Below are 27,971 nucleotides of genomic sequence, written 5' to 3'. Positions count from 1 at the left end.
CCCATTTTGTCTTGTCTATTTTGATTGTAAGCACTTTGCAGCAGTGACCATTTCATACTGTGTATAGCACCCAGCACAATGAAGGCCAGATCTCAGATAGGACTTACAGGCACTACTATTACACAAGCAAATCAATAATTATGTGACAACTGACACAGCTACACAATTGCATTAGACACAGGCTATGAGCAATGTACAATGAGAAGTGAACAGAAGCTACATCTTAAACTTCAGCTATAGTGACCATCATCAGTGAGAACCACAATGACAATTACATTAATCCTCTAATTAAGCAACACACACATCTGAATAATTCCTCTTTAAACCACTTAAACTGGAGGTTATATTGGCATTGCTGAATAACATTCCATGCCAGGGTGGAGTATCATTATCTACAATCATTACAGCTGGCAAGTCACATAAAAATTAGCTCCTAAACTGAGAATTATTGATCTACCTTCTCTTACTAGCCGAAGTAAACGTAAGATTTTTCCTAGATCTCCAAGAGGGGTGGGGGGCTGGGGAGTCTCACTGTAAGAGTAAGAGAAAAAAAATATTATTACATAAAACGCCTAAGTACTATTGTGCCTAGTCTGTTTTCTTTGTGCTTAGCTGTATGCAAAGGAACCAGGTAAGACTTTGTTCAAAGTCTCTAGCCTCTTTGAACTGCTTAAACCACTAGAAAATTCACCACTGCATTTTGTTTGGGGTGCAATATGTTCCCAGTACCAAAAATCATGTCATGATGTACTGCCAAGGTCATGCTTAGCAGCACTTGCTACACTTGTATGCATGCAAAAGAGCACCCAAGTCCCTAAGTAAGGTAATAAAGATTTGTACTCGTCTCGCAGTGACATGAAGCACTGTTAATAGAGCTAATGAAAGAAAAATATTGGTGCGCTGGAAATAAAGGATAAAGGTTGTAAAAGGAAGAAAACCCTTCCAACATGGAAATTACAATATCCAGTTCCTAAAACTGGACTGTCATTCACAAATATCTGGTATTATTATAGAAATGAGCAAGTCAAAAGCTTCCTTTGGGAAGGTCAGAAAGCAGTGGTTACAAAAGAGAACATCCACAGCCGTTAGTACTTGAATTTCACCGGTGACTTAAATGTAATGCTGTGCAATTTAAAAGGTCTGGAATAATTAAATTAAAAAATGCTGTTTAATCTGTCCAACAAAAATAAGATGCATAACTAAATTGAAAAATAAATGAGTGAACAGAGTGAAGTGATATTGTGAATGTCAATGTTCTGCACATTATTTCAGAATTATATCTCTGGGTATGTCCAAGTGTCAAAACTATAGGACAGCAGCAACCAGTGCTATGGGAAGCACGGGATTTGCTATAATACATTAGGTTTCAGAGTAGCAGCCGTGTTAGTCTGTATCCGCAAAAAGAACAGGAGTACTTGTGGCACCTTAGAGACTAACAAATGTATTTGAGCATAAGCTTTCATGGGCTAAAACCCTCTTCATTGGATGCATGCAGTGGAAAATACAGCAGGAAGATTTTTTTATATATATACACACACACATATACACACAGAACATGAAACAATGGGTGTTACCATACACACTCTAATGAGAGTGATCAGTTAAGGTGAGCTATTACCAGCAGGAGAGGGGAAAAAAAACTTTTTGTAGTGGTAATCAAAATGGCCCATTTCCAGCAGTTAACAAGAAGGTGTGAGGAACTGTAGGGGGTAAAAATATACATGGGGAAATCACTGGACTCCAACTCTGGAAATGGCCAGCCTGTGAGACTCCAGAGGAAGACAAATCCCCATGGTGCATCTGGCCAAACATACAATGGGGTATATGTGAGGAAAAATTTCTTTCCGACCCCTTGCAATGATCAGCTGATACATGCTAAATTATAACTAGATTCTCCTATTCCAAGGTATCACTATAAGTATTACTACCAACACAGTCTTAATTTAAAATCTGCTTGTGGCATTTGACTGTGGCCTCTTGCAGAGTCTTGAACCCCACAGGCAAACTACATGAATCAACTCAATGGTATGTGTATTTTACAACAGCAGTACACATCCTGTCTTTCCCTCTTCACCACCTTAAGATCCTGACAACTTTCACCAAAACCCAGGGCAACAACCATGTTTCCAGTGGCTTATGGTACCAATATTTTCCCTGTGCCTTGCCCTATACTATGGAGAACGGCATCAGAATCAGGATCACAGTAGATGTTTTAAATGAAAATCAACAAAAATTCCACAAAACAATTACCACTGCAGCACTATCTTTACACAGAATGTATTTATAGCATCTTTGATCCACAAAGTGTCACCTGAAATGTGGCTAACGGGCAGTCATTTACCACAAAAAAACAGAATATAAAAGCTGTTAAGCATTTATCTTTTAATACATTTTTTTGTTTTTTTTTTAAAATAACCCTACCCCCACAGCTAGAAGTTCCAGGAATGCAGGTAACAGTTCAATAAAAGTTATCTAGGGAAGGTGCGATTTTGATGTACAAAAGGAAAAAAAATTCAATATTCAAACATTTTGCAGTTTTCCTGAAAATATGGAGCTGGATTTAGACACCAGACGTACCTTCTCCCACACAGTTACAAGCCTTGTCATACTCAACCTCTTAAGAAACATCTCCAATGGAATCCAAGACAATTAAAGAAAAGAAACAGGCACGACCTGCCAATGATCTATCAAGTGTGTGCAAGGGAGGGGCAAGGGGAGGGGCACAGCTATACCTATGCCATTAACGCTTGTCTTGTTTACGAGCTCTTTTGTCTTTTGATAGCTCCAGAAGTTCACTTGAATCCCTTTTACAATGAAACTGCCTTTAAATAAAAGGCTGTAAAAAAACCCCAAACCACAAGTCCTTCATTTGTCTATTTATAGACAAATGAAAAAAAAAAAAAGGCAGCCAAGGCCTCCCACTCTGCAATCTGCCCTAGTTCCTCTCCCCCCACTCCCCCTCCACCGCCCGGTAAACACCTTAAGTTGCTCTAGAAGAGGCAGCTTAACAGCAAATCATGTTTGTGTTGTGCACTTACCTCTGTGAACATGTCTTACTGCCTTCCTACATGACAGGAGAGATTTCCTGTTTTCGTACATTCCCTTGTCAACCCTAATCAGTGTCAATAGGTTAGTGTCTTTTGTGCTAGCGGCTGCAGTGGTAGCCCTGACAGGAAAGAACTTTTAATCTCTTCCCTTGCACTGAGCCATGAGAAGCCGAGAGCGCTCCCAGGCATAACTCCCTTGGCTCCTCTCCTAAAAACGCTCTCTCAAGTGCACGGTTGCTTAGCAATATTTGCCTTTCCCCTGTACATTTGAAATTGGCAACATCTGTCCCTTTGCACGAGTCAAAACTGCCAAAGGACCGTGTGGAGAGATTTCAAACCTACGAAACAAGCTGGTTGAAGATGTATCATGTAAGACTTTATGGCTGCTCTGGTATTTTGTTGTTATTTTATTTCCATCCTGTATAAAACCTGTGGCTCTGTCCAGAGGAAAGGTACAGAGGAGAAAACCGTCAGGTCCAGTGGGAATCACCTGCTAAATCACATAACAAGTAGCTTTTTGTGTTTACATATTTACACCTTCATGCTTTGGCTCCAGTCTTTTTTTTTTTCTTTTTTAATGTGAATTCACTATTTCACTGGAACTGACATCAATTCTTCAGGATGAAATAAAGAGAATATAACATCTGTTTTTGTTTTTACAAGCAGTAGCTTCTGCATTTTTATATATACCTGCCATTTAGCACATGAATTGACTTCATAGATGTTTGTCAAGCACTTGCAGCAACAAGGCAGCAATCCTGATTGTGGCCTCTGAGCACTACTTCAAAATAAATAGCAAACCTGACCAAATATATAAAAAGGGATGGAATTTTACAGTCAAGGGTAAAACGGTAACATACGCTCTCATCACAAGCTAAATATGAGTCAACAGTGTGATGCTGTCACAAAAAAAGCCAACGTGATTCTGGGATGCATTAACAGGTGTGTTGTGAGCAAGACACGAGAAGTCATTCTTCTGCTCTACTCTGCACTGGTCAGGCCTCAACTGGAGTATTGTGTCCAGTTCTGGGCACCGCATTTCAAGAAAGATGTGGAGAAATTGGAGAGGGTCCAGAGAAGAGCAACAAGAATGATTAAAGGTCTAGAGAACATGACCTCTGAAGGAAGGCTGAAAGAATTGGGTTTGTTTAGTTTGGAAAAGAGAAGACGGAGAGGGGACATGATAGCAGTTTTCAGGTATCTAAAAGGGTGTCATAAGGAGGTGGGAGAAAACTTGTTCACCTTAGCCTCTAATGATAGAACAAGAAGCAATGGGCTTAAACTGCAGCAATGGAGGTTTAGGTTGGACATTAGGAAAAAGTTCCTAACTGTCAGGGTGGTTAAACACTGGAATAAATTGCCTAGGGAGGTTGTGGAATCTCCATCTCTGGAGACATTTAAGAGTAGGTTAGATAAATGTCTATCCGGGATGGTCTAGACAGTATTTGGTCCTGCCATGAGGGCAGGGGACTGGACTCGATGACCTCTCGAGGGCCCTTCCAGTCCTGGAATCTATGAATCGATGAATCACCCAGAAACTAAAGTGCCTGGGAAGACAGACTTTACAAGGATACTTCCTTGTGTCTCAGTATTTCTGGGGTGGAGGAGGGAGAATATATTTCATATTTGACTGAATTTTACTTTGGCCCATCCTTACCCAGCCCCCGTCATAGCTATATTGTTTGACAGGTTCTGAACTGCATTTCTTTATGTATTTGTGCGGGGGGAGGGAGGGCGGGGGGCGTTGGTGGTGGTAGGTTCCCCTTCCCCAAGTGGGGGAAGATTTAAGATTATTTAGAAGGCTCTGATTTAAATTTGTGGGGGTGGGGTGGGGGTGTTTGTTTTTGTTTTATTAACCAGATGGAGCCAGACTAATAAAATGTAGTTAATAGGATGGCATGCTGGCAAGAGGATGCCATTCCACATGAAGTATGTACAGGAAATACTTGAAAACAAACAAAAAACAACAACAACTAAAAGGATTTTTTTTTTTTGCAAAGTGGGTATTTTAAATCCATCACCAACCTCCTCTCCCGACACTCACACAAATTAATAGTATGATCCTACAAATACCATGGTAAGTCGTCTCAGTGACATCAAGGGGACCACATATGATAGTAAGCATAACACCTAATAACGTCTTGGAAGAATTTGGCCTTAAGTTTCTTTTTAACAAAAATTAGACAAACAATTAGTCCATATTATAATACATACCAAGATGTTGTTTTTAAAATGAGCCATGTGTTAGCTACAAGAGTACCAGAAGTCTAGTATCAGAGAAAGGAACTAAATCATATATACACAACATACATCATAATACTTATAACTTTTTCCTTTTTAAAAAATAAGTTTCATTCCAGTTTTAGACAATAGAATGCCACAATAGAAAACCCTGTAATAAAAATTCCATCTCCACTGTTAATGGATGTTTATAATGGAAGTGCCGATGCATGGATAGCAAATACTGTGTTGTAAAAATCTAACAGTTATTCTTTTATCAATAGAAAAATGACTTTTTGGGAGGGAATAGTAGTTTCTGTTACTTGGGAATGAATGGGATGGACCTTCTCATAAGTCTGAGCTTACTGTTCCCCTGCCAGTTGATGGTCACCCAATTGCATGGCCTACCTTGCAAAGGTGAAATTTTCAACTGCCCCCTACTGGTTTGTTTAAAAAAAAACACCCCATCAGTTATGCACTTAAAAATAAACAAACCCTGGTTTATAATTTTAATTGAGTATATTACCCTTCTTTTTTCTGTTTTACTTTAGATTAACATGGTGCAAGATATCACAGGCTTTGGGACTCAGCTGGAGAACGAATCCTGCAGGAACTTTTCAGAAAGCAAAGCAGATTAACACAAGTAGCTTGATCAATTAAGCTAGTGTTGCACAAAGGCAGAAAGTTTTCTCCCTCCCTTGCGGCCCGGAAGGAGAAGCCTTAGCTTTCTTTCAAACCAGCAATAATATTTCAAAAACCTGATCCATATAAAAATTTGTAAATATTTTTGCCAGAAGAAAGTCTCATTTTAAAATATCAGCTTTTCATGTAACAAACATACAGCGTCTTTGTCAAAAGTAATCTGGCAGTGGTCTGTCCAGTACTGAGTACCACATGGATGTTCGGGGGTGGGGCGGTAAATGTTGATAACTGGGTTACAAATTTACAAAAAAGGACCCTTGTCTTCCTTGCAGTTAAAAGGCCCAGAATGAGAGAGCTTGGAGGAGAGGTGTAGACAAGCAGCTGGGAACTACCTTCACCTCCTCCTCTGAGATAGATGTCTGGTTTTACTTTTGAAACTGGGATCTGCTGTAGTGTTGCTGGGTATTGTTTTGAGCTCATTAACATGCATATCGTCTGCCACCTCTTGCTGCTTTCAGTGTTTGCTTTGAAGTTCCCTTGCTGGAACACTTGACTGTCATCTGTTTCTGGCCTTGCTCAGGCTTTCCTGCTGGTTTCTGTATTAAGTTTTTTTTCCTGCATGGTAGTCATATTCCGCATTAGCAGAAATTACATGAGCAATCTGAAATGCTTTTAGTTAGATATTGTAATATGTTTCTGCTTCAAACCATGCTGTATAAAAATAACTGATCAAAACGGTTCTTATATTTCATATCACTGTTTTCTTATCTGTGATTACATATCATATAGGGTATCTTTTCATATACTGTTTTTCTACACTGAGATGGTCTGTCTGAACTTCTTTGAAGTAAGTACGTGGCCTTTTATTTCTGTCTGGTGAATATTCCTCACACCAGCCACCATCACTTGATACAGACATGAATAGAAGCAAAACCTGAAGAGGATGTCCTACATTCTTCACTGTTTGGAGAGAAGTCACCTAACTACAGGACAGGCCCAACAAAGAAAGTAACAGAATGCCACTAGCCGTCACCTACAGCCCTCAACTAAAACCTCTCCAGCGCATCACACCAAGGATCTACAACCTATCCTGAAGGATGATCCCTCACTCTCACAGACCTGGAGACAGACCAGTCCTCGCTTACAGACAGCCCCCAAACCTGAAGCAAATACTCACTAACAGCTATACACCACACAACAAAAACAATAACCCAGGAACCAATCCCTGCAACAAACCCCGTTGCCAACTCTGACAACATATCTATTCAAGGGACACCATCATACGACCTAACCACATCAGACACACCATCAGGGGCTCATTCACCTGCACATCTATCAATGTGAGATATGCCATCGTGTGCCAGCAATGCCCCTCTGCCATATACATTGGCCAAACCGGACAATCTCTACACAAAAGAATAAATGGACACAAATAAGACATCAAGAATTGTAACATTCAAGAACCAGTAGGAGAGCACTTTAATCTCCCTGGACACTAAACAACAGACTTAAAAGTGGCAATTCTTCAACAAAAAAACTTCAAAAACAGACTTCAATGAGAAACTGCAGAACTGGAATTAATTTGCAAACTGGACACCATCAAATTAGGCCTGAATAAAGACTGGGAGTGGGTGGGTCACTACAAAAAGTAATTTTCCCTCTGCTGATACTCACACCTTCTTGTTAACTGTTGGAAATGGGCAACCTCCACCTTGACTGCATTGGCCTCGTTAGCACTACAAAAGTAATCAACTGTTGAGAATAGGCCATTTCCACCTTAATTGAATTGGCCTCGTTAGCACTGACCCTCCACTTGGTAAGGCAACTCCCATCTTTTCATACATATACTGCTTACTGCATTTTTCACTCCATGCATCTGATGAAGTGAGTTTTAGCCCACGAAAGCTTATGCCCAAATAAATTTGTTAGTCTCTAAGGTGCCACAAGGACTCCTTGTTGTTTCTGCTGATACAGACTAACATGGCTACCACTCTGAAACCTGTTTGGAGAGTTTCCCCATCTCCCATACAAATCGTACAAGGGATTTTTAGGTAGTCACCAGCAATATTAGTAACTGTACTCAATTTTCTGCAACTAAAGCCACTGCAGTTTATGACAAAGAAAAAAGTACGTTATGCACATTTGTTTTTCAAAATTCTATAATGCAATTTAAACTGCAATACTGAATCAACGCTGAAGGATGAAAATTTCCATCAGGCTTCCACTTCCAAAACATATTTTTTCATATTCATTGTAAATCTCAAAACAACCCATCATCTTCAAGATTTTGAAAAGCTATTTATTTTGGGTTGCAACTGCTCATGCTTCATCTTAGGTAAGAGGGAGATTTATACAGAAAGCTTCAATTTAATTGACCAACCATTTTTTGAGTTATTACACTTCAGAACAATTGCTGGTTTTTTGTTGTTGTCCTCCCCAATTTGTGGGGGGAAAAGCAGCATAAGCTTTCTCATCTACTCTATTAAAAATAAATGGCTTGTTGTAAAAAAGGTCAGTCGGGTCCAGTGCACACATTTGGATAGGATCATTTTGACAAAGTTTAGTTTCCAAATTAAAATGTTATTCAAGGTCAAGTAGTTAATGCTGGAACCTCCTCCGGTCCCCCCTGGCGGGATTATAACTTTAAGTAGCTTGGCAAATGATCACGGAAGTTACAGCTCCAGAGGCATGCCAAAGGAGGTTATCTACTGCGGGGCTTAGCAGTGTCTCTAGAGTTACAGCCACTGCTGGAATAGCCAGAGATCTCAGAGAAGTTGAAGCTTAAGAAGTTGAGTGATTACGTGAGAATCTTAGGGTATGGCTACACTGGCGAGTTGCAGTGCTGGAAAGCCTCCACCAGCGCTGCAATTAGTTAGTGGCCACACCTGCAGGGCACTTCCAGCGCTGCAACTCCCTGGCTGCAGCGCTGGCCGTACACCTCACTCAGCATGGGGAATAAGGATTCCAGCGCTGGTGCTGCAGCGCTGGTCATCAAGTGTGGCCACACACCAGCGCTGTGATTGGCCTCCAGGGTATACGGATGTATCCCAGAATGCTTTTATAAATTACTCTCTTTGTTTTGTTATGCAGCCTCTCTTTGTTTTGTTATGAACGAGCTCCGATCGGAGCTCCGTTGCTTATCTAAAAAACAAACAGAGCTCCTGTTTGCTGTGATCATCTGTACCTGGCTGTAAACAATCAAATGAGAGGCAGGCAGGGAGGGAGTGAAACAGCGGGGAGTCGTGTTGGCTGCAGGCTGTTTGCAATTAAGAGTTAAGACTAAGGGGTCGGAAACATGTTCTGATTTTTCAATGCAGGAAGCTAAACACACAGTGTTGGCTCCAAAAATCCCCTCTCTCTTTCCCCCCGCTCCCTGTCACACTAGACCCCACTCCACCCCCCTCTTTTGAAAAGCACGTGGGGCCACTTAAACGCTGGGATAGCTGCCCATAATGCATCACTCCCAACAGCGCTGCTAATGCTGCAAATGTGGCCACACACCAGCGCTGGTAGCTGTGAGTGTGGCCACACACCAGCGCTGGCCCTGCACAGCTTGATGACCAGCGCTGCAAACTACCAGCGCTGCAAACCGTAAGTGTAGCCATACCCTTAGGGTATGTCTACACAGCTGCAGTGCTTTAACGTGGCTGTGTAGTCATGGCTGCAGCGCTGGGAGAGAGCTCTCCCAGTGCTGTGATAAAAACACCTCCGCGAGGGGAATAGCTCCCAGCGCTGTAGCACTGTCTACACTGCCACTTTGCAGATCTGAAACTTGCATCACTCACAGGTGTGTTCTTTCACACCCCATGAGCGAAGAAAGTTTCAGCGCTGTAGAGTGGCAGTGTAGACAAGGCCTTAGCTTTCATTTTAAAATTAAGTTTCTAGCCCTCACAGTTGTGGAAAAAAAACCTAGAAAACATGACCTGTAGGAATGTAAATAAAAAAAAATCCAAAATGTATTATAATCCGAAATCTCATGATTTTTAGAGCACTCATATGCTTTGGGCAGCCAACTCTAGATTTTGGAGTGTTTCGGGGCTGGCAGCACTGAAGTCCTGATATGGCAGTTAGTGTTTGGTAATGGTCTCTTTGTCTCTAGTTACTTCTACCAGATTGCTCTCTGTGAGATCCAAGCACCTTCCTGGTGTTTCTAGAGATATGTTATAAAACAAGTCTAATTTGTTACACTTCATGTATCTGATTGTCAGCATTTGGGACGTTGGAACAGAGTGTTTGCCTTTTATATGGTTATAGGTCTTTAAATATTACGATTTATATTGCTGCATTTTGGGTGTTTGGGGGTTTGTTTTGTTAAATGTGTCCCCTCAAAGGGATTATTCAGATATGCAGCCTAAATTATCCTTTTTTAAATTTCTTCCTGTCAGTTCCAGTTATAGTCCCTTGCAGGGCCGGCTCCAGACCCCAGCACGCCAAGGAGGCGCGTGGGGCGGCATTTTGCTGGCACGGCGGCATTTGGCTCCGGCGGACCTCCCGCAGTCATGCCTGCGGGAGGTCCGCCGGAGCCCCGGACGAGCGGACCTGCCGCAGACATGACTGCGGAGGGTCCCCTCTTCCCGCGGCTCCGCTCGAGCTCCCACAGGCATGACTGCGGCGGGTGCGCTGGTCCCGCAGCTCAGACGGAGCTCCCGCAGGCATGCCTGCGGATGCTCCACTGGAGCCGCGGGACCACGGGACGGTCCGCAGGCACTTCTGCTCCGGCCGCGGGACCAGGGAAGGGCGGCGCGGCGCCCTGCTTGGGGCGGCGGATTTTCTAGAGCCGCCCCTGGTCCCTTGTACCATGTTAAATAATTAATCTTCTCCTCCCTTCTTGGCTTTTACAGCCCTCAAATACTTATAATCTTTTTCGTATTCCCTATCCATAAATTGGATTCAAGATGGACTTTTACCAGATGCACAGGTTGCATCTGCACCATCTACACAATTCCCTCTTGACCCCAACTGGTGTTGAACTGAACTGCCGCCCTGCTAGCATGGGTATGGTCACATGAACTGAACACCTATTGTGCAGTTGACCCCTCCACAGCAGGACAACCAAGTTCAACACAAGTTGAGGAGCGTGAGGGAACCTTCTCCAACCCTAAGTGTCGAACAGTTAAAATCCTAGCATAGATAGAGTGCCATAGTGTGGAAATATTACCTTCCTGCTCCACATTATGATGCCTCTCCAAAACTGCAGCAGCTCTTTTGTCACAATGCTGCATTGCAACATTTGGAGAGGTTACTGCCTCTTCATCAGTTAAGGCTGCACCCAGCTTCCTCATGCAAGCTGGAAGTCAGTTCAAACTAGTTTTGAGTTACAGGTCCTTAAAGAAAATATATATGTTACCCAGATTTGACTTATATCTAACATTTCTGTCTCCCTCTAGTTCAAAAATTACTTACTATCCCTGCAAATTTTCTATATCATTAAGTCACCTTACTATTTTTGAAGAACACAGGTTGCAATTAACAATTTTTATTGTGCACAGATGTGGGGTAATTCCTGCTCAGATCGATATCTGTGGGAGCTTTTTGCTATCGACTTCAGTGGAAGCAGGCCCGAGCACACCAGTGAGCAGTTACTCTCTAGTGGCTGACTACAGCTTAGAATGAACAGAAAGTTTCGCCTGTAGCTAAGTGCTTACAGAGATCTGCGGTCAGTGCAATAGGGAAGTGCCCTTTGTTTCTGACCTAGATGACAGTTTGAATCTGTGCAGACATGTTATATATTAGGAAACTGCCTCTTCATAGTTTAGTTTCCAGCCTGGGTTCCATTAAAAGGCTGATTCTGAAAACGCAAAAGAAAAAATTCTCATGCTTTCACATAATTTAGGGCTTGGGTTTTGTAAGTGATATGACATTGTTATAGCAACTTTACCTGGTTTTAAAAGATAGATTTTTGGTTTTGGAATCCTGTTTTATTTACTATATACTGCCATAATTGGGGCTTGATTCTACCACTCTCCCAAGGTGAATAAAAATCAATGATTTAGGAAGGAGGGGGGGGGGGATATCTTCTCTCTTAAATGTAAATTAAATACAGGTTAAAGAAAACATTTAAAATTAAATTTGGAATAATGACAATTTATGTTAAAGCCTAAACTTACTATAATTTATTAAAATGTTTAAATTAAATAAAAAAATGTTAAGCAATACGTATTTGCAGCCAAAGTTTTAAAGGCAGTCAAACCACTCAACTGGTGGAAGTCATGGCTAAGCACCTGGAACCAGAGTTTGCTGAAGTGCTCTATTAACTTTTGATGGCAACTGCCTCTTCTGCCAGTGCACAGAGAATATTTTCTTCATTTCAATTTATTCAACTAGTTCAGTTCAAGGAATAGTTAATTGAAAGTTAAGAAACCACTTGAGAACTGAAAAAACAGGAAACCTTGTTTTCCTCTTCCACTCTAAGAATAAAAGCTAAGTGTGAAAGAAAAAGATCTACCAGTTCTAAAATCCTGAAGAACATGGTGATTAGAAACAAGCAGTTCAATTCACTAATCACAAATACTTCCTGTGTTTAATAAATCAGTTTTAAATCCAAAATATGCTTTGATGACCTTTCTTATGTGTATACCACATTTCAGGTAATTTAACCAATAAATTTTTTTTACAATGCTGTTTTTGTGCATTTTTAATTGAATCTGAATTTCTATCCAAACAGAGCTGGACACAAATCACAAGAAGTAAACTAATCATCTCGTAAATAAAAAATGCAGCATTCACCATTTTCTTCTAGTAAAAATTAATAATCTGAAAAAATATAAATTAAGGTATATAATTGCTTAAATAAATGAGTACAGCTATAGCATACCCACCTGGTTAGCAAAAAGAAGCAGCCAATTTATTGTAAAGGCTATATTTAATTGTAAATCAACATATTTTAATGGCTACTACCTAATAAGAATTAAAACTCTATGTAGGAAAATAAAAAATAAAAATGCAAAGCAAGATTAAAATCAAAGATTTGAATCCAAGTTTCCTGCTTGCCGATTTAAAAATCAATCTGCTCTGCACTGTCCTGCACCTTGTGCAATCATTTACACCTGTTCAGAGCACATTCTGATTTGTCAGTACATAACACCTACTTTGGGCTCTCTTTGATTACACAAGGTGCAAGGCAGTGGACATTCAGGGCAATAAATCTTTGGCTGTGCTCGTGTTTTCCAAGCACACACTTCCCACTGGATACCTGAGTTTAGGATTATCTCTTCAGATACTCGAAATCAAGACTTTCTTCTACGTGTTAGTCACTACCACTGAATATGTGATGACTGAGTTTTGAATAGGAACCCACTGGAAAGTTTGCAGAGGTGAATATGGCTAATGACTAATGTTCTGGTCTGAGTAAGGCCAATCTGAGTAATCCCAGCAGAGGCCATTTTGTTCATGTTGTGCCTGCTGCTAAGCACAGGGTTATCAGGAAAAGTAAACAACATGTATGTGTTTTGGAAGCATGGCGGGAAAAGACAGCCCTGACAAGACTCCATTACAGCAGACACACAGAGAGCACCTGTCACATTCAGAAAACTCAGCCTGGAAAAAAACAAAAATAAAACAAAACCCTGGAGAGCAAAAACTATATATTTTGCTAATCCCTTTCCCCTTTACAGTCTTTTAAGATTTATAGTCTCTCTCATAACCCAGCTTCACTACTGCTTGGGCCTGCAATAATGTCAATCCCATTTAAGACATTGCAATCTGTTACTTTGGAAATGACTGCGATGGTGGTTCATGTTTTGCACTGACTTCCTTGCAGGAATAAAACAGGAAGGGAAGATGGGTTATGAGCGAGAGTGACCATAGTTAACCAAAAATTATGATCTAAACAGAGAACGTGAAATACTTGTAGGTGGCAAATACATTTCCGTTTCATTTATGGTCTATTTTTAGAGTTCTCTCCTAGTACAGTACCTAAGTGCCCCTTTAAAAAAGGAAAAGGTAAATTTGAAAGGGGAGAATTTGGGACGGGGGAGGAAGAGCTGTGCAGTCTTCACTCACATACACTGTGAATTCATTCACTCTACAGTGAAGCTGCTTGTCTAATTCAAACTCAAAGGCTTAACTTGTCAGTGTTGCCATGAGCAGAAGCTGTCAACAATTAATTCGCAGCTGCAGGTGACATGCAGGCCTTGGAAATTCAATTAGCTGAGAGCCATTTGGTAGAGGAAACCTCTCTTAAATAATGTCGAGGGACCATGGGAAAAAGCTGGATTTGGATTGTGACTATCAAGCATAATTGGGGCTGATCAATTAAAAAAAATAATCATAAAAACGTGCCGCAAATGGGCAGCAGACCGGAGGGGAGGGGGGATAAATCAAATTCCACCAGCTCACATCCAATCAGTGCTTCAGCATTGTGTGAAACAGCAGAAGCAGAGACCCAGCAGCTCCTAGATTTTCATTTCCCATTCTCTGCTTCACTACAAGCAAGGACATTTACGGTAGCTCTCCTGAAAAGGATAACTAACCTCTGTGTCCAGTCAAAAGCTTTTAGCCTTACGTCACAGCACTTCAGGTGGAAGTTTTGTTTAAAAAGACACAAAGGCTATGGCTACACTACGCAGATTTTAGTGACACAGCTGTGCCCGTACAGCCGTGCCGCTAAAAGCCGCGCCGTGTAGCTGCTGTTTGTCGGCAAGAGGAGAGCTCGCCCGCCGACAAAAAACTTCCAGCCCCCACGAGCGGCAGCGGTTTTGTCGGCAGGAGCGAAGGGCTGTTCACACTGACGCTTTACATCGGTTAAACTTTTGCCGTTCGGCGTGTGTGTGGTTTTTAACACCCCTGAACGACAAAAGTTTTGCCGACGAAGTGCCAGTGTAGACGTCTACTCTTTAATTGTTGGAGTTAGGGTATCTAGAGAGCGTCTAAGGAATGCAATCCCACTGTTTGTTTCCACTGCTCGAGTCTCTAGGCCTAACTAGAGAAAGGATATGGTTCCTTTTATCAAGGCCAAAATCATTCTAAAATTAAGTTGTAATGAGCAAACTGGAACAACAAGCTGTCTTCATGATCTAAAAGTCACGCTGAACAGAACCACCATCCCAAATGCACACATCCGCCAGAGCTTTTCACAAAGGTTACAAATTGAAGACAGCTACGCTATTTGATAGTCTGAGTCATTCAGCATATTCAGAAGCAAAGTGTTTCAGTATCAGATTATGAAATATGGCTAGAAACATAATTGGAGATGAGGTCTTGTTCTTACAGAGCCAATTTCTGGAATACATTCTATTCCCCTTTCAGTGTGCCCACGCATCGCTATCGCTCCAGTGTTACTTCTGAGCTAGCATATGCAATATTGCTGCTCTCTAGCAGGCCCACTGTCACAATGTGTATTTGGACCAGCAGAGTCTCTTTTTCTCTTCAGATGCCCAGAGGAAGCTGAAAAGGAAGCAGAGTTTCATCTAACATATAATGTCATTGGCCCACCCTGTCTCAGACATGAAAGATGTAAGAGGCTAGAAAGTAAAAGAAACACTGGAAACTAAACTAAGAGAAAAGTAAACAAAGTGCAAAGGGACCAAAAAAACAAAAACAAAAACAAAAAACCACCAACAACCAAGGGAATGCTGGGACGAGGAGAGAGATGTGCCATTTGAGAGAAATATAGGGAAAATAAACACTTCCAAAATTCATGGCTACATAAAGTGCTAACATTTAAAAACTACAAGAAACCCACTGCTCCCCCACAAAACCATGATGTGAAGAAACTGAAATTAAGATAATACTCTGCTTTACTTCTCACCCCGCAGTAAGAAACTGGGTTAGATGAAACATGAAACCTTGACCATTTTGCATTGCTTATTTTAAGACAAGATTTGCAGTATGGGAAATGTGTTGCTTAAAAGAAAACAAGCAATCTTGGACCTGAGTGTCTTTTCACTACTGCTCATTAGTATCTATCAGTTTCCTCTAATTTTCCCACAAGAAATGGGCTTAGATCACATCATATACTCAACAAAACACCCTACAACATCCCTTTCCATCAAAGCAAGGCCTCAATCATCCTTTTCCTCTTGCTACAAAATGGCAAAATGCCATTTGAAAAAATAACACCTCAGTTCTCTATTGTCAAACTGCCCTTCAGACAATATTGTGAGATAATTACACTCTGGAGCATGTGTTAGGACACTCTCAGAGCCAAAGGCTACTTACAACAAAGCTACCAAGACACCCCGAACACTCACGCTCCCAGCTCATCTTTCCTGGGCTGTGTGTCAGGGAGTAAATATATGTGAATCTTCCCAGCAGAGTATCATTGTCATGATAAAATAGTTTTACGAAGATATAATACATATTAAACAAAACAGACATAACAAAGGGGTTTCTTCTCATTTTGAAACCCCTGTTGCCAATGACAGCTTCAAATACAACTTCATCAACAGCACTTTCAAGAAACCCAAGACTTTCGTGGCTTAGGAAAAGGAGCCAAAATATACATGACATATCAACCACACTTCCATGCAGTCAGCAAAAACAGATTCAGGGAACCAGGAATGAGACAACCTTTTCTGTGCAAAACAACAGTTAGCAAAATGAAGAGGAGAAAAAGAAAAGCAAATTTCCCTCCTCCCTGTTTTTCAACTTCTGATTAAAAAAATTAAAATACAACATTGCCACTCCTTTGTTATGAGCTTCCTTTCATGAGAAGCGTTCAAAATCCTCACTTGTTTCCACATAAACCCTGTTGCCTGGGGCAAAGGAGACCAGGTAATTAGTACTGCAGCAGCCTTAACTTATGAATTATTCTGTTTTGCAGGCATTTAGCCCATTTTCAACATTGCTGTATCTTATATGGTTGAAATGTATCATTCTGGAAAAGAGTTACTGGTTAAAAGGAGCAAGTAGGCAGCGTGAACAGGCCAGTTTAAATATTGAGTCTAACTGCAAGTTTTCCAAGCCCAATAAAATGGCGAACTAAGAAAAAATGAGGAAGGGAGTGTTTGCATCAGAAGAGAACCAAAAAAAAAAAAAAAAAAGGAGGGGTTAGAAAATGAGAGGCAAGTCGACAATCTGAAGAGCTTTTTGTTTACATTGATCCATCTTTGGAAATATATGGCTGAGGTTTTCAAAACTGGCTTAGAGGAACTGAGTATTCTAATCACTTAGGCGGCTTTGGAAATGTCAGCTTGCACATTTAGTTAATAAAATACTGATAGTCAAACAGCTGGTTAGTCAGTTTCCTTTCCTGGAGGACGTAAACAAGTCTTTTCCCTCCCCTCCAGCCCCCACCTGGGACACCGGCCATCTCCAATGTAGTGACTCAAGAGACATGGTCATCACCTCACCTCCTGGGAGCATTTTTCTTCACCTGCCTTTACCACAAAAAGTAACTGCAGCAACATCACACCCAAACCTGAGGCTTAAGGAACTGAAAACCTCCTCCAAATCAGTGAATACCTCTTAAAAACAAGTCACTAAGGCAATGGCTTTCAAATTTATTTTTTTACTGGTGACCCCTTTCACATAGGAAACCTCTGAATGCGGCCCCCCTTATAAATGAAAAACACTTTTTATATATTTAACACCATAATAAACGCTGGAGGCAAAGCAGGGTTTGGGGTGGACGTTGGCAGCTCGCGACCCCCCCCAATGTAATAACCTCGTGACCCCCTGAGGGGTCCCAACCCCCAGTTTGAGCACCCCTGCACTAAGGCAATGGTTACATCACAGTTTAAGTTATGTTGCTGAGGGATGTGAATTAGCCACCCCGCTTAGTGACATAACTTAAGCACCGGTGTGAACAGCGCTATGACAGTGGGACAGCTTCTCACCCCGACATAGCCGCTGCTGCTAGAGTAATTGAGCCAATTAGAGCAGTGGTGCAGCAGTGCCGCTGCAAGCTCCCTAGCGTGGCCATAGTCTAAGAGGTATATAAAAGCAATGTGCCATCTTTTCTCCACCCAGCCACAGGGTGCTCTCCAACCTCAGATCTCACACCACATCACAAAAGGCGCGCAACACTCAACCCTTCCAGCACCTCCTTTCTTTCCAGGCTCTGCTCCCCTAAACGTTCAGTTTACTGGCAGCTCCTGCTCAGAAAAAGAACAGCCATTTCACTCACCTCAGTGGGCTCAGAAGGTATTTTCAATTTGGATAGTTTGGCCTTGGCATTTGCTTTTAAATCTGCTATTTTCCCATAGGTTTGTCCAGGGTATTCCTCCGGAAGTGGCTTGAGCTCCGGTGACTCGTTTGGCGCCTGATCTTGGCCATCCATTGGTCTGACGTACGCAGTAGGTTTCTGCTGCATTGCACTGTTTTTTGGCGGCAAGGCTGGAGGAAATGTCTGAGAAGATGGTTGGGCCAGATTAATGGCTGAACTGTCCCGGGTTTCGTTATCATGCAATCCTGCCACGAAGTCCTGAGGTGATTTCATTGGATTGTAAGTCTGCCCGTGACTTTTGTTATTGTTCTGTGACCTGGAATGGATATGCTGACTGGAATGTAGAGGTGACAGGGGCGCCACTGGAGAAGACAAAGAGGACAGTAAGGGAGAAAGTTCTGAGAGGGTGGCTTGCAGTTCAGCAGCACCATTGTCATCAACACGTCTATCATTTTTCTTGTGGCGACTGCCATGATGGCTTTCCTGACCACTGCGTCTCTGTTCTGGACCTTGGCTCTGACCGCTGGACAAGCTGTGGCTTTTGGTGTGCAAACTTGCAGCTGGTTCCATTCTTGCTTGTGTCTTTGGGTAGCGAATGGAGTTACTAGCAGAGGGGGGAGCCAAGCTGGGGGGTCCCATGGCCTGATGGCGGGTGCTGTGCTGGAATGAGGTTGGTAATGTACTGCTGGTCTTTTCAGGAAAGAACGGGCGATCAGGCTTTCCCTGATGGATCAGAGGAACAATGCTCTTGGGTATCCCTATCAGATTCTGATGGGACTTGGTGCTGATTAGCTCCTTCACCTCTTCATAATTACCCAGCATGTTCTGAATTCGACTGGACAATTCATCTTCTTTGTTAGTCTGGAACAGGAAAGTAGAGAAGGGAAAATACAAGAACTAGAAAAAGATAATCAAGATCAAGGTTGAAGAAAAGGCATATTAATAAGGGGCTTACGGTCAGTAGAAACCGCTTTATCACAATTTTAGGGTACAGTTATGCATGCTTTACTTTCCCTAGGTAGCACTTACTCATGCCTTCAGTCTCCCTGCTGTGAAAGGAATTGCTTGCACGAGTGTTAATCAACGTGAGTAAAGGGTACAATCAGGACTTCAGCAGTTCCCCGCATCCCCAACCAACTACCTTGTTTCCCGTTGTACTTAGTGATGAATGGGTAGTTCTAATGACTCACAAGTGCTCACTGGCTGGCTCAAGGAGACCATGAGGTCTCAAACTGGCCCTCCCTACTACACCATCATCAGAGCTTCCCAGCTTAGCACTTTAGTAATAGGCAAAGCGAAACATCTGGGGGTTGCATGTGCACATTTTGGGGGTTGCACTGCTTACTGAGAAGGTTCTACTGTACATGTAGACATGTTACAGTGCACATGAAGGTCACATCTCCTTCCCCCTCCTCTCTGCAACATGATACAATATCAATACCTTGTAAGGTTCTGCAAAGAGGGGGGCATTTTCCGGGTATGTGTCTCTCTCCTGAAGAGCTTCCTGATTCCGTCTCTCTCTCTCTCTGATCCGGAGCAAATTTCTATCCTCATTGTACAAGCTTTTGGAGAGAGAAGGAAAAAAGATTCGTTAGCATTTTACTTCCACCTAGCACTGTCGAAACAAGGGTCTGCGCTGTGCAAAAGCCATTTCATCAGCTACCACCACACTTCCAACAAGCCAACAGACTTTAAAATCATAAAATCTATTGGCTAATTGGACTGATGTATCAGTCACATAAGGCAGTCAGCGCATGGCATGGGAAGAGCTCACACAGCAGATATGTCAATGTGCTGGCTACGCTGAAGAGTTTTATTCCTGACAGCCTACACCAAGGAAAGCAAACGGATTAATAACTTTATAAAGACGCTCAGCTAGAGGAGAAGTCAGCAAGGTTTCTGACCACAGAGCTGTCATTCAAATTCAGAGGCAGCGGTCTACGTGAGAATTGAAACACTGCATACAACATCCTCTTGACTAGGTGTATATTTTAAATTAAATGCTTTATTTTCAATTAAATATTTATGTTGCAAGCTGTTTATTTGGGAGGCCACGTAGTCTGATGAAAAGATTCAAGCAAGAGGGTCTAAGAATCAAGAGAACACTGACTAGAGCCACTCACAAACAAACAGAGATCACAGGGAAGTCCCTTGACCTCTTTGTGCCTACATCAATTCAGCTATAGAACCGTGACACATCCACAAAAGGAAGACTTCATAGAAAACCAGATGCAGTAATTGAGCTTCCCTTGACAAATGTTACTGAAAAATAAAAGAATCCATTGCTCTAATATGTATGTACGTCTTGTAAGAGAAAGTCTGTGTGAGTTCCACTCTTCCTTTCTCACGGCCTACCGCACACGCACAGTGATTACATTCCTCTTGACATGACAGGCCACAATGGTGTCCCAATATTAAAATATCAATGATAACTTCCCCCTCCCCCTTTCCCTAGCACTGAAAAGTTTTAGACGTACCCAAAAGAAAGGCAGAGGCCTGTCTTTGCATAAACAACAAGGAGTCTGGCGGCACCTTAAAAGACTAACAGATTTATTGAGGCATAAGCTTTCGTGGGTAAAATACCCACTTCTTCAGATGCATGGAGTGAAAATGACAGATGCAGGCATTATTATACTGACACATGAAGAGAAGGGAGTTGCCTCACAAGTGGAGAACCAGTGCTGACAGGGCCAATTCAGTCAGGGTGGATGTAGTCCACTCCCAATAATTGATGAGGAGGTGTCAATTCCAGGAGAGGGAAAGTTGCTTTTGTAGTGAGCCAGCCAGTCCCTATTCAAACCCAAATTAATGGTGTTAAATTTGCAAATGAATTTTAGTTCTGCAGTTTCTTTCTGAAGTCTGTATTTGAAGTTTTTTTTGTTGAAAGATGGCTACTTTTAAATCTGATATAGAATGTCCAAGAAGATTGAAGTATTCTCCTACTGGCTTTTGTATGTTACCATTCCTGATGTCCGATTTGTGTCCATTTATTCTTTTACGTAGGGACTGTACGATTTGGCCAATGTACATGGCAGAGGGGCACTGCTGGCACATGATGGCGTATATAACATTAGCAGATGTGCAGGTGAATGAACCCCTGATGGTGTGGCTGATGTGGCTGGGTCCTCTGATGGCGTCACTAGAGTTGATATGGGGACAAGGCAACGAGGTTTGTTACAGGGATTGGTTCCTGGGTTAGTGTTTCTGTGGAGTGGTGTGTGGTGAGATTTTGCTTCAGGTTGGGGGGCTGTCTGAGGACTGGCCTGCCTCCCAAGGTCTGTGAGAGTGAGGGATTGTTTTCCAGGATAGGTTGTAGATCGTTGATATGCTGGAGAGGTTTTAGCTGAGGGCTGTATGTGATGGCCAGTGGTGTTCTGTGGGGTTTTTACCCATGAAAGCTTATGCCCAAATAAATCTGTTAGTCTTTAAGGTGCCACCAGACTCCTTGTTGTTTCTGTGGATACAGACTAACACAGCTACCCCTCTGATACTTGTCTTGGCATAGGAGTCAGTTAGTTCACTCATGAAGGATTTAGGATGGTTTCTCAATTCTGTGCTAGTCCATGACACATTTTATTGTACAAATGTGATGACAAAACACTACTTGATTGTAAAGATCATATTTTGCTCTAATGGTTCACCCGGCAGTCTGCCAGCAGTGGACAGGGTATCTGTGACTTTGTTCAGCTTTTGGGATATGATGCTATCCAAAGGCAAACTTCCAGATAAATGAGTACAGCCAGTATATACATATGACATTAGGGAAAATTAATGTGTTAAGTGTTAGCCATATGCAAATTTTTTTTAAAATCATCTTTATTGTTTCTTATTTTTTTCCAAATGTAGCAAAGTATGAATCCCAAGGAGTAGTACACATATACCAGATTTGAAAGGCTCACAGTCAGTTACAAAAAAAAATTCAGAAACCTCTTTATGAAGCATGTTCATGTACTATTGTTCTAGGTAACATGTAGCTGAAATAGTAAGGTTTTTTCAGTTTGTTTACTTTGTATACTTAGCAGCACTTTGTGTGTAGCAAGTTTCACTTATTCCTGTGTATAGTCAGTTAGCTAGTCAGTTTCTCAAAGTGATTTTTTTGTTGTTGTTTTGGAAGGGGAGGGAGGGAGGAAGAGAGTTCACACAGCAAATAAGCTGGAGGGGTTTTGTTGAAGTGGGGTGTTGTTTTTTTTCCCATCTTTTGTTTTTTAAATAGAAAAGTGTGATTGTAAAAGTCACAAATATTGACAGAGGGAATGTGGGCCAGATTTGGTACCTGAAACTACGTTTGCCACCTTTTAAAAAAAATGTAATAGATTTAAAGTTGACAATGAACAAAGTTTTAAGAATGCTGCTATTTGAATTATCTGGAAAGGTGTTTTTTTTTTTTTAAGCATTTTCCCCACATTCTAGTAAGTAAAATGGTTTAATATATTTCCTTTGAAAACTTTGCAAGAGTCACTTCGCGACTGAGAATAAACATGGAAAAAGTCAAGCCAAAAGGTTGTTTTTGAAAAAGGTAATAGCATGAACATCAGATCTTAGAATGGACAGGTTTCCCACTCTTAACTACAGAGTCTCTTTCACAATAATGTGCATCTGTATAATGTGAGACATGCCCTCTATTGGGGGCACCATATAATTCCTTGGCAGGAAAATAGAATCCAATATATCTTTTTGACTGGTTTAGGGTGACCAGGTGTCCGGAACACCCGGTCGAAAAGGTATCCTGCCTGGCCACCCCTCCACATAGGAGGCAGGAGCAGGGACATGCCACTGCTTCCCCGCTCCATGTCCCAACCCCTGCCCCAGACCTGATCCCCCTCCTGCCCCCTGAACCCCTCAGTCCCAGCCCAGAGCATCCTCCTACACTCCAAATCCCTCACCCCCAGCCCTGCCCCAGAGTCTGCACCCCCATCCAGAGGCTTCACGCCCCCCACCCTGCACCCCAACCCCAGCACTCTGAACTCCTTATTTCTGGCCGCAACCTCAGCCCTCATCCCCTCCCACACCTCAGCTCCCTGAGCCAGCCTGGTGAAAATGAGCGAGTGAGTGAGAGTGGGGAGAGCAAGCGGGAATGGAGTGAGCAGGGGCGGGGCCTCAGAGGAGGAGCAGGGCAAGGTTGTTCAGTTTTGTGTGAGCGGAAAGTTTGCAACACAACTCTGGTCAAGGTATTCAAAAAACAGGTGTTTCAAGTTCCTAAACCCACACTCAGGCCCCACAATAAGTGGCCTTGTTTTAAAAATAAATAAATAAAACAAAACATTCAGCATCCTGCATCTCCCATTCAAGTCCGGATTAATGCTGGGCACTCAGTATTTTTTAAACCAGACCACTTAACCAGGTGTCTAACTATGGACTTAGGAGCCTCATTTTTTTTTTAAATGGGCATCTAAAGAGTCTTTGCCTACAATCCTAAAGTAGGCAGGGTGCATGTATGTTTTTAGAGTAAAGTTCTGAACCCCTATTTAACCTCTGCTGACCACAATATTGTTAACTACCATGACACCATAGTGTTTGTTGGTAATAAACGCTCTAGAAGGCTAGACAGCCTGGGGGAGCTGAAAACATTTTCTGTCACCTAGCCAGCCAAGCTATAAACATCATGTGTTAGACAACTTGAGAACATACTGTTCTTTTTCTCATTTTAAGTGAGGGAACAGAGAGAAATATTTTCCAGCTAGAGAAAGTGATTTACATTTTGAACTTCAATTTCAATTACATTCTCTCTTTCTCTCTCTCTCTCTTCAGAGAGAGATGCGCTAGAAATTATTTTGTGGAAGTTCTGTGGCCTGTGATATACTGGAGGTCAGACTAGATGATCATAATGCCTTCTGGATTTGGAATCTGTAAGTGTAAATTGCAGTCGCATCCTGAAGTGTTATTTAGTTTTGTTCCAACTTCCATCATTACAAAGAGACATAGGTGAAACCACGGGTGTGGAACTCTTCCCATCTCACACCAATATCACATTTCCAAAATATTTCCTTCACTGTTCCCATAAGTATAAACTCACTTTCCCAGTCACATTGTGCAAGAATTGATAGAAGACCCTTCATCATTCATTGGGCATTTGAGGAATGAGCATGAAATAGAAAATTCATCAGCTTCCTCACTTTGGACCAGATTTAGCTTCTTTGACTGTAAGTGGGGGAAATGCTTTAAAAAGACCAAGATTTCCCCTCCCATTTTGTTGTGATCTGCATGGACTGACAGTCCATGGGGAAGTCATGAAAACCCAGACTGCCCTTGTAGATAAAATGCTCCGAATTCAGTATTTTTAAAAATTAACACCATAATGATTTTTTTTATTTTACAATGATGGGTGAACTAATTCTCACGAAGGGAGTGACAATACAGGCTAGAGCAAAGTGCATGCAGGTGTTGCGAAAGCTTTCCTTACAAAAAGGTTTGCCATTGTTAATTAGAGATACTGCAACATCTTTCCAGCTCCAGACCTAGGCTTCTCCTGAGAACAACCACTGTGCTGGCACAACTTGATGTAGAAGGAAAAGATCTTGCCAAGTGTTTAAAATATTAATCTAAACAACACGAGAAAAAAAAATCAACCCATCTGCCATATCTTGGTTTATCTTAAGGATCAGGGCTTTGGAGCTGTGCTCTGGCTCTGGAGCAAGCTCCAGGCAAAAAACCTGCAACTCCACTGCTCCGGAGCTGCTTTGTGCTCCAGCTCCAAGCTCCGCTCCAAAGCCATGTTAAGGATAACAGATTTTTATTTGCTTGCTTGCGTCCAAGAGAATAAAGTATAAAAATACAGAGGCAAAAACCAAAACCATTTAAAGAATGTTGTCAACATTATTAGATTTAGAATAAACCACCCCTTCCTTACACAGACCCCTCCCTAACATTTAAAAAAAAACCAAAAAACTCAGTTACTCTTATTTTAAAGAGGGGGCCATTTGAAAATTATAAAGGTATTATGCACCATTATTCAGGATGAGAAATAGCCATTGCTCAAAATGAAGCAAATGTAAGATGTGCATTTGAAACATTTTGGAATATTTAGTTGATAAAAATAATTGCTAGAGGTAAATAAGAGTTTTAAAGACACATATATTGCCATCTATCAACACGTATACAGTCAGGAATAGGTGTTATATAAGAATTCTGATGATGTTTTATGGGATCCTCGATTTCTCTCCCAACCAACTCTTTCAACTAGTATATGCCAGCAATTAACACACTAACCCAGGGGTAGGCAACCTATGGCATGCATGCCAAAGACAGCAGCACGCGAGCTGATTTTCAGTGGCACTCACATTGTGCGGGTCCTGGCCACCAGACCAGGGGACTCTGTATTTTAATTTAATTTTAAATGAAACTACTTAACATTTAAAAAACCTTATTTACTTTACATACAACAACAGTTTAGTTATATATTATAGACTTATAGGAAGAGACCTTCTAAAAACATTAAAATGTATTACAGGCACACAAAATCTTAAATTAGAGTGAATAAATGAAGACTCGGCACACCACTTCTGAAAGGCTGCTGACCCCTGCACTAACCGCTTGGTAATCCATATTTTAATCCATGAAAATATGTCTAACAAGGGATGAAGATTTAAGATGTGTATTCTTTATTGGACTAGCATGTTGCTGGTGCTCTTCTGAAGGAGAGAGACCGCCTTTATTAAGTCTCTTTCTCTCTCGTTATGTGCAGTAATTTGTTCTTTACTGCAAGTGATCTTGAGGGTTTTCCCCCAAAATATGGTTTCTGACTCAAGGATCTATCAACCCTTGCTTAATGAGAAGCTGGCATGCTAGATGTAGCAATTTTCTGCAATATCCACGACAACCTTCATGGAATTAAATTGAAGTATCTTTGGAGTCCATTGTATTAAATGCAAATGTATTATTGTGGGCCTGGACTGCATGTAACCTATTGTGGGAAGATGTGATCTGAACCCTGGGAGGGGTTATGAATTCCAAAGGACCGTATTGAACAATGTGCCAGATAAGAATGGACTTTTGGGACAAACAGTATCAAGTGGTTTACCTGGGGAATGTCTACGGGGAGGTGAATGCAAATTCCCTACCTCTGGTTATGCAAAAACTGGCCTTTTGAAACTACGCCCTGAGGAGAGAACCACTGGCTATTGATTACCTGTTCCTAGAGTCTCAAGATCAAAGGCCCAAGCTGTATAAAGGAAAGACTGAACTATGCATGGGTGGGATAGTTTTGAGCTAAGGCAGTTATGAACTTGCGACCACAGAAAAACCCCTTTTTGTGGGGTATGAAGGATTGACTCCTACCAGAGCCCTTGTTGGAACTGGGGGTGATCTCTGGTAAGCTTATCATCATGCATGTAGATTCCTTTATTATTTTAATATGTTTTCTCTGTAATGCTTTCCCTTAAGAATAAATCTACTTCTTAGAAAGCGCAGGTGCTGACCTATTTCTGTGGTCTGGGTTGCTGGCAATATCACAGTATAGGCAGGGCATTATGCAGCCTGGAAAATCCACAGTCAGGAGAGAGAGACACACAGGTCTCTACCCAAGAGAGGTGACAGCTGAGGAGTGGGAAGCCTAGAGTGGGTGCCCTGGAGGGACCACAGAGGGAAAAAACAGGTGCAACTGCCCTGAACTGTGAGAGCTGGCATCTTGCCATCCCTCCAGGCGGCTTTGACAGTCATCTGTAAAGACCCAAATAACTTCTTGCTTGCTTAGTTTTTAGAAGTAAACTAAACTCTGTCTTTTCAGTCTTTTTGCATTAGTTATGTTCTCAACTGGACAATGTAGATAAACTTCCTTTAAAATGTCTGCCTGTAATGTTTTGGATGGCTTCAGTTAACATCCTGGGTGTTTTTTTCCACATGCAAAATGAGCCAGTTTTCCTTTAGGGAAAAAACACGGTGAGACAACCTGATCACATTTTCATGGATTGCATCTTTGTGCAAACAGAGATGTCGTGTACTGTCAGTGCAAACCTGGGTTCTGCATGCATCTGCTCTGTGGCTGGGCCTGGCTGCGGGGACAACAGACACATGTTATAGCTAGAGAGCCAGCAGGTTGTTCTGATTATTCTGCTATGAAAGAGAGAGTGTATAAACATGTCTGAACAAATGCTCACGCGTGTGCGCGTGCACACAAAACATCTTTAGCAATAAACTGAAGTTGAAGAGCATTAGTTCTAATCTATGAACATTTAAAATTGTGATTTTATTGATGTGAAAACCACTACTAGCCTGTAAATCTCTCCCTACTTGACTCAGCTGTGAAGGAAATAAAATATATATATTCTGCTTCAGAACACTGATAATTTTAAATTAAGAAATTAGGTTTAAGAAAAACGTGGAGGTTGTTTTTGTTGAATGATCATAGATCACGTCTGTTGCTTCCCACAAATTGAACCTAAGAAAAACAGTAAAATGTTATCACGGAGCATGTAGTTCTTCTGATGTGTTACGTATACGTAATTTTATCAAATCAGCTTATGTTTCAGAGCACTATACACTGGCTGATTCATTTCTTTGTTACTAGGTGCTTGAGACAAAGCCCAGTGATGTCAATGGAAATGTGTTTATCTGCTTCAGTGGGCTTTGGATCAGACCCGAAGTGAGAATTCTTCAGACATGCATTGTAGGTGTGATCTTAGGTACATATAGATCAGGGTGGGCAAACCAGAGCCCGCGGGCCAGATCCGGCCAGCCAGCCAATTTAATCTGGCCCTGGGGAGCGGGGTCTGGTATTTGCCCCACTCCCGCACAGCAGCCGGGGAGCAGGGTCAGGGACTGCTCTGCACACACACGCACGTGACGAGGCTCCCAGAAGCAGCGGCATGTCCCCATTCTGGCTCCTCCTATGCAGCTCCTGGCCAATGGGAGCTGCGGGGGTGGCGCCTGCGGATGGGGCAGCACGCAGAGCCACCTGACTATGCCTCCACATAGAAGACAGAGGGGGGACATGCCGCTGCTTCCGAGAGCTGCTTGAGGTA

General features: G+C 41.9%; 1 protein-coding gene across 3 annotated transcripts in view; it reads right to left on the bottom strand.

Moving 5' to 3' along the window:
* Positions 1-27,971, bottom strand: part of AFF1 (AF4/FMR2 family member 1) — a 168,133-nt gene that overhangs the window by 74,965 nt on the left and 65,197 nt on the right. For all 3 annotated transcript variants that reach the window (XM_045018571.1, XM_045018572.1, XM_045018573.1), the window contains 2 exons: positions 19,457-19,577; positions 17,977-18,876 (listed from right to left, as the gene is read on the bottom strand). In XM_045018571.1, coding sequence (XP_044874506.1) covers positions 17,977-18,876; positions 19,457-19,577 — 1,021 coding nt within the window. The remainder of the gene's footprint in view (positions 1-17,976; positions 18,877-19,456; positions 19,578-27,971) is intronic.

Source organism: Mauremys mutica, chromosome 5, assembly GCF_020497125.1.
Source record: "Mauremys mutica isolate MM-2020 ecotype Southern chromosome 5, ASM2049712v1, whole genome shotgun sequence".
Classification (NCBI taxonomy): domain Eukaryota; kingdom Metazoa; phylum Chordata; order Testudines; family Geoemydidae; genus Mauremys; species Mauremys mutica.
Note: the sequence above shows the minus strand (reverse complement) of the source record. Positions and strands in the feature narration are given on the sequence as shown.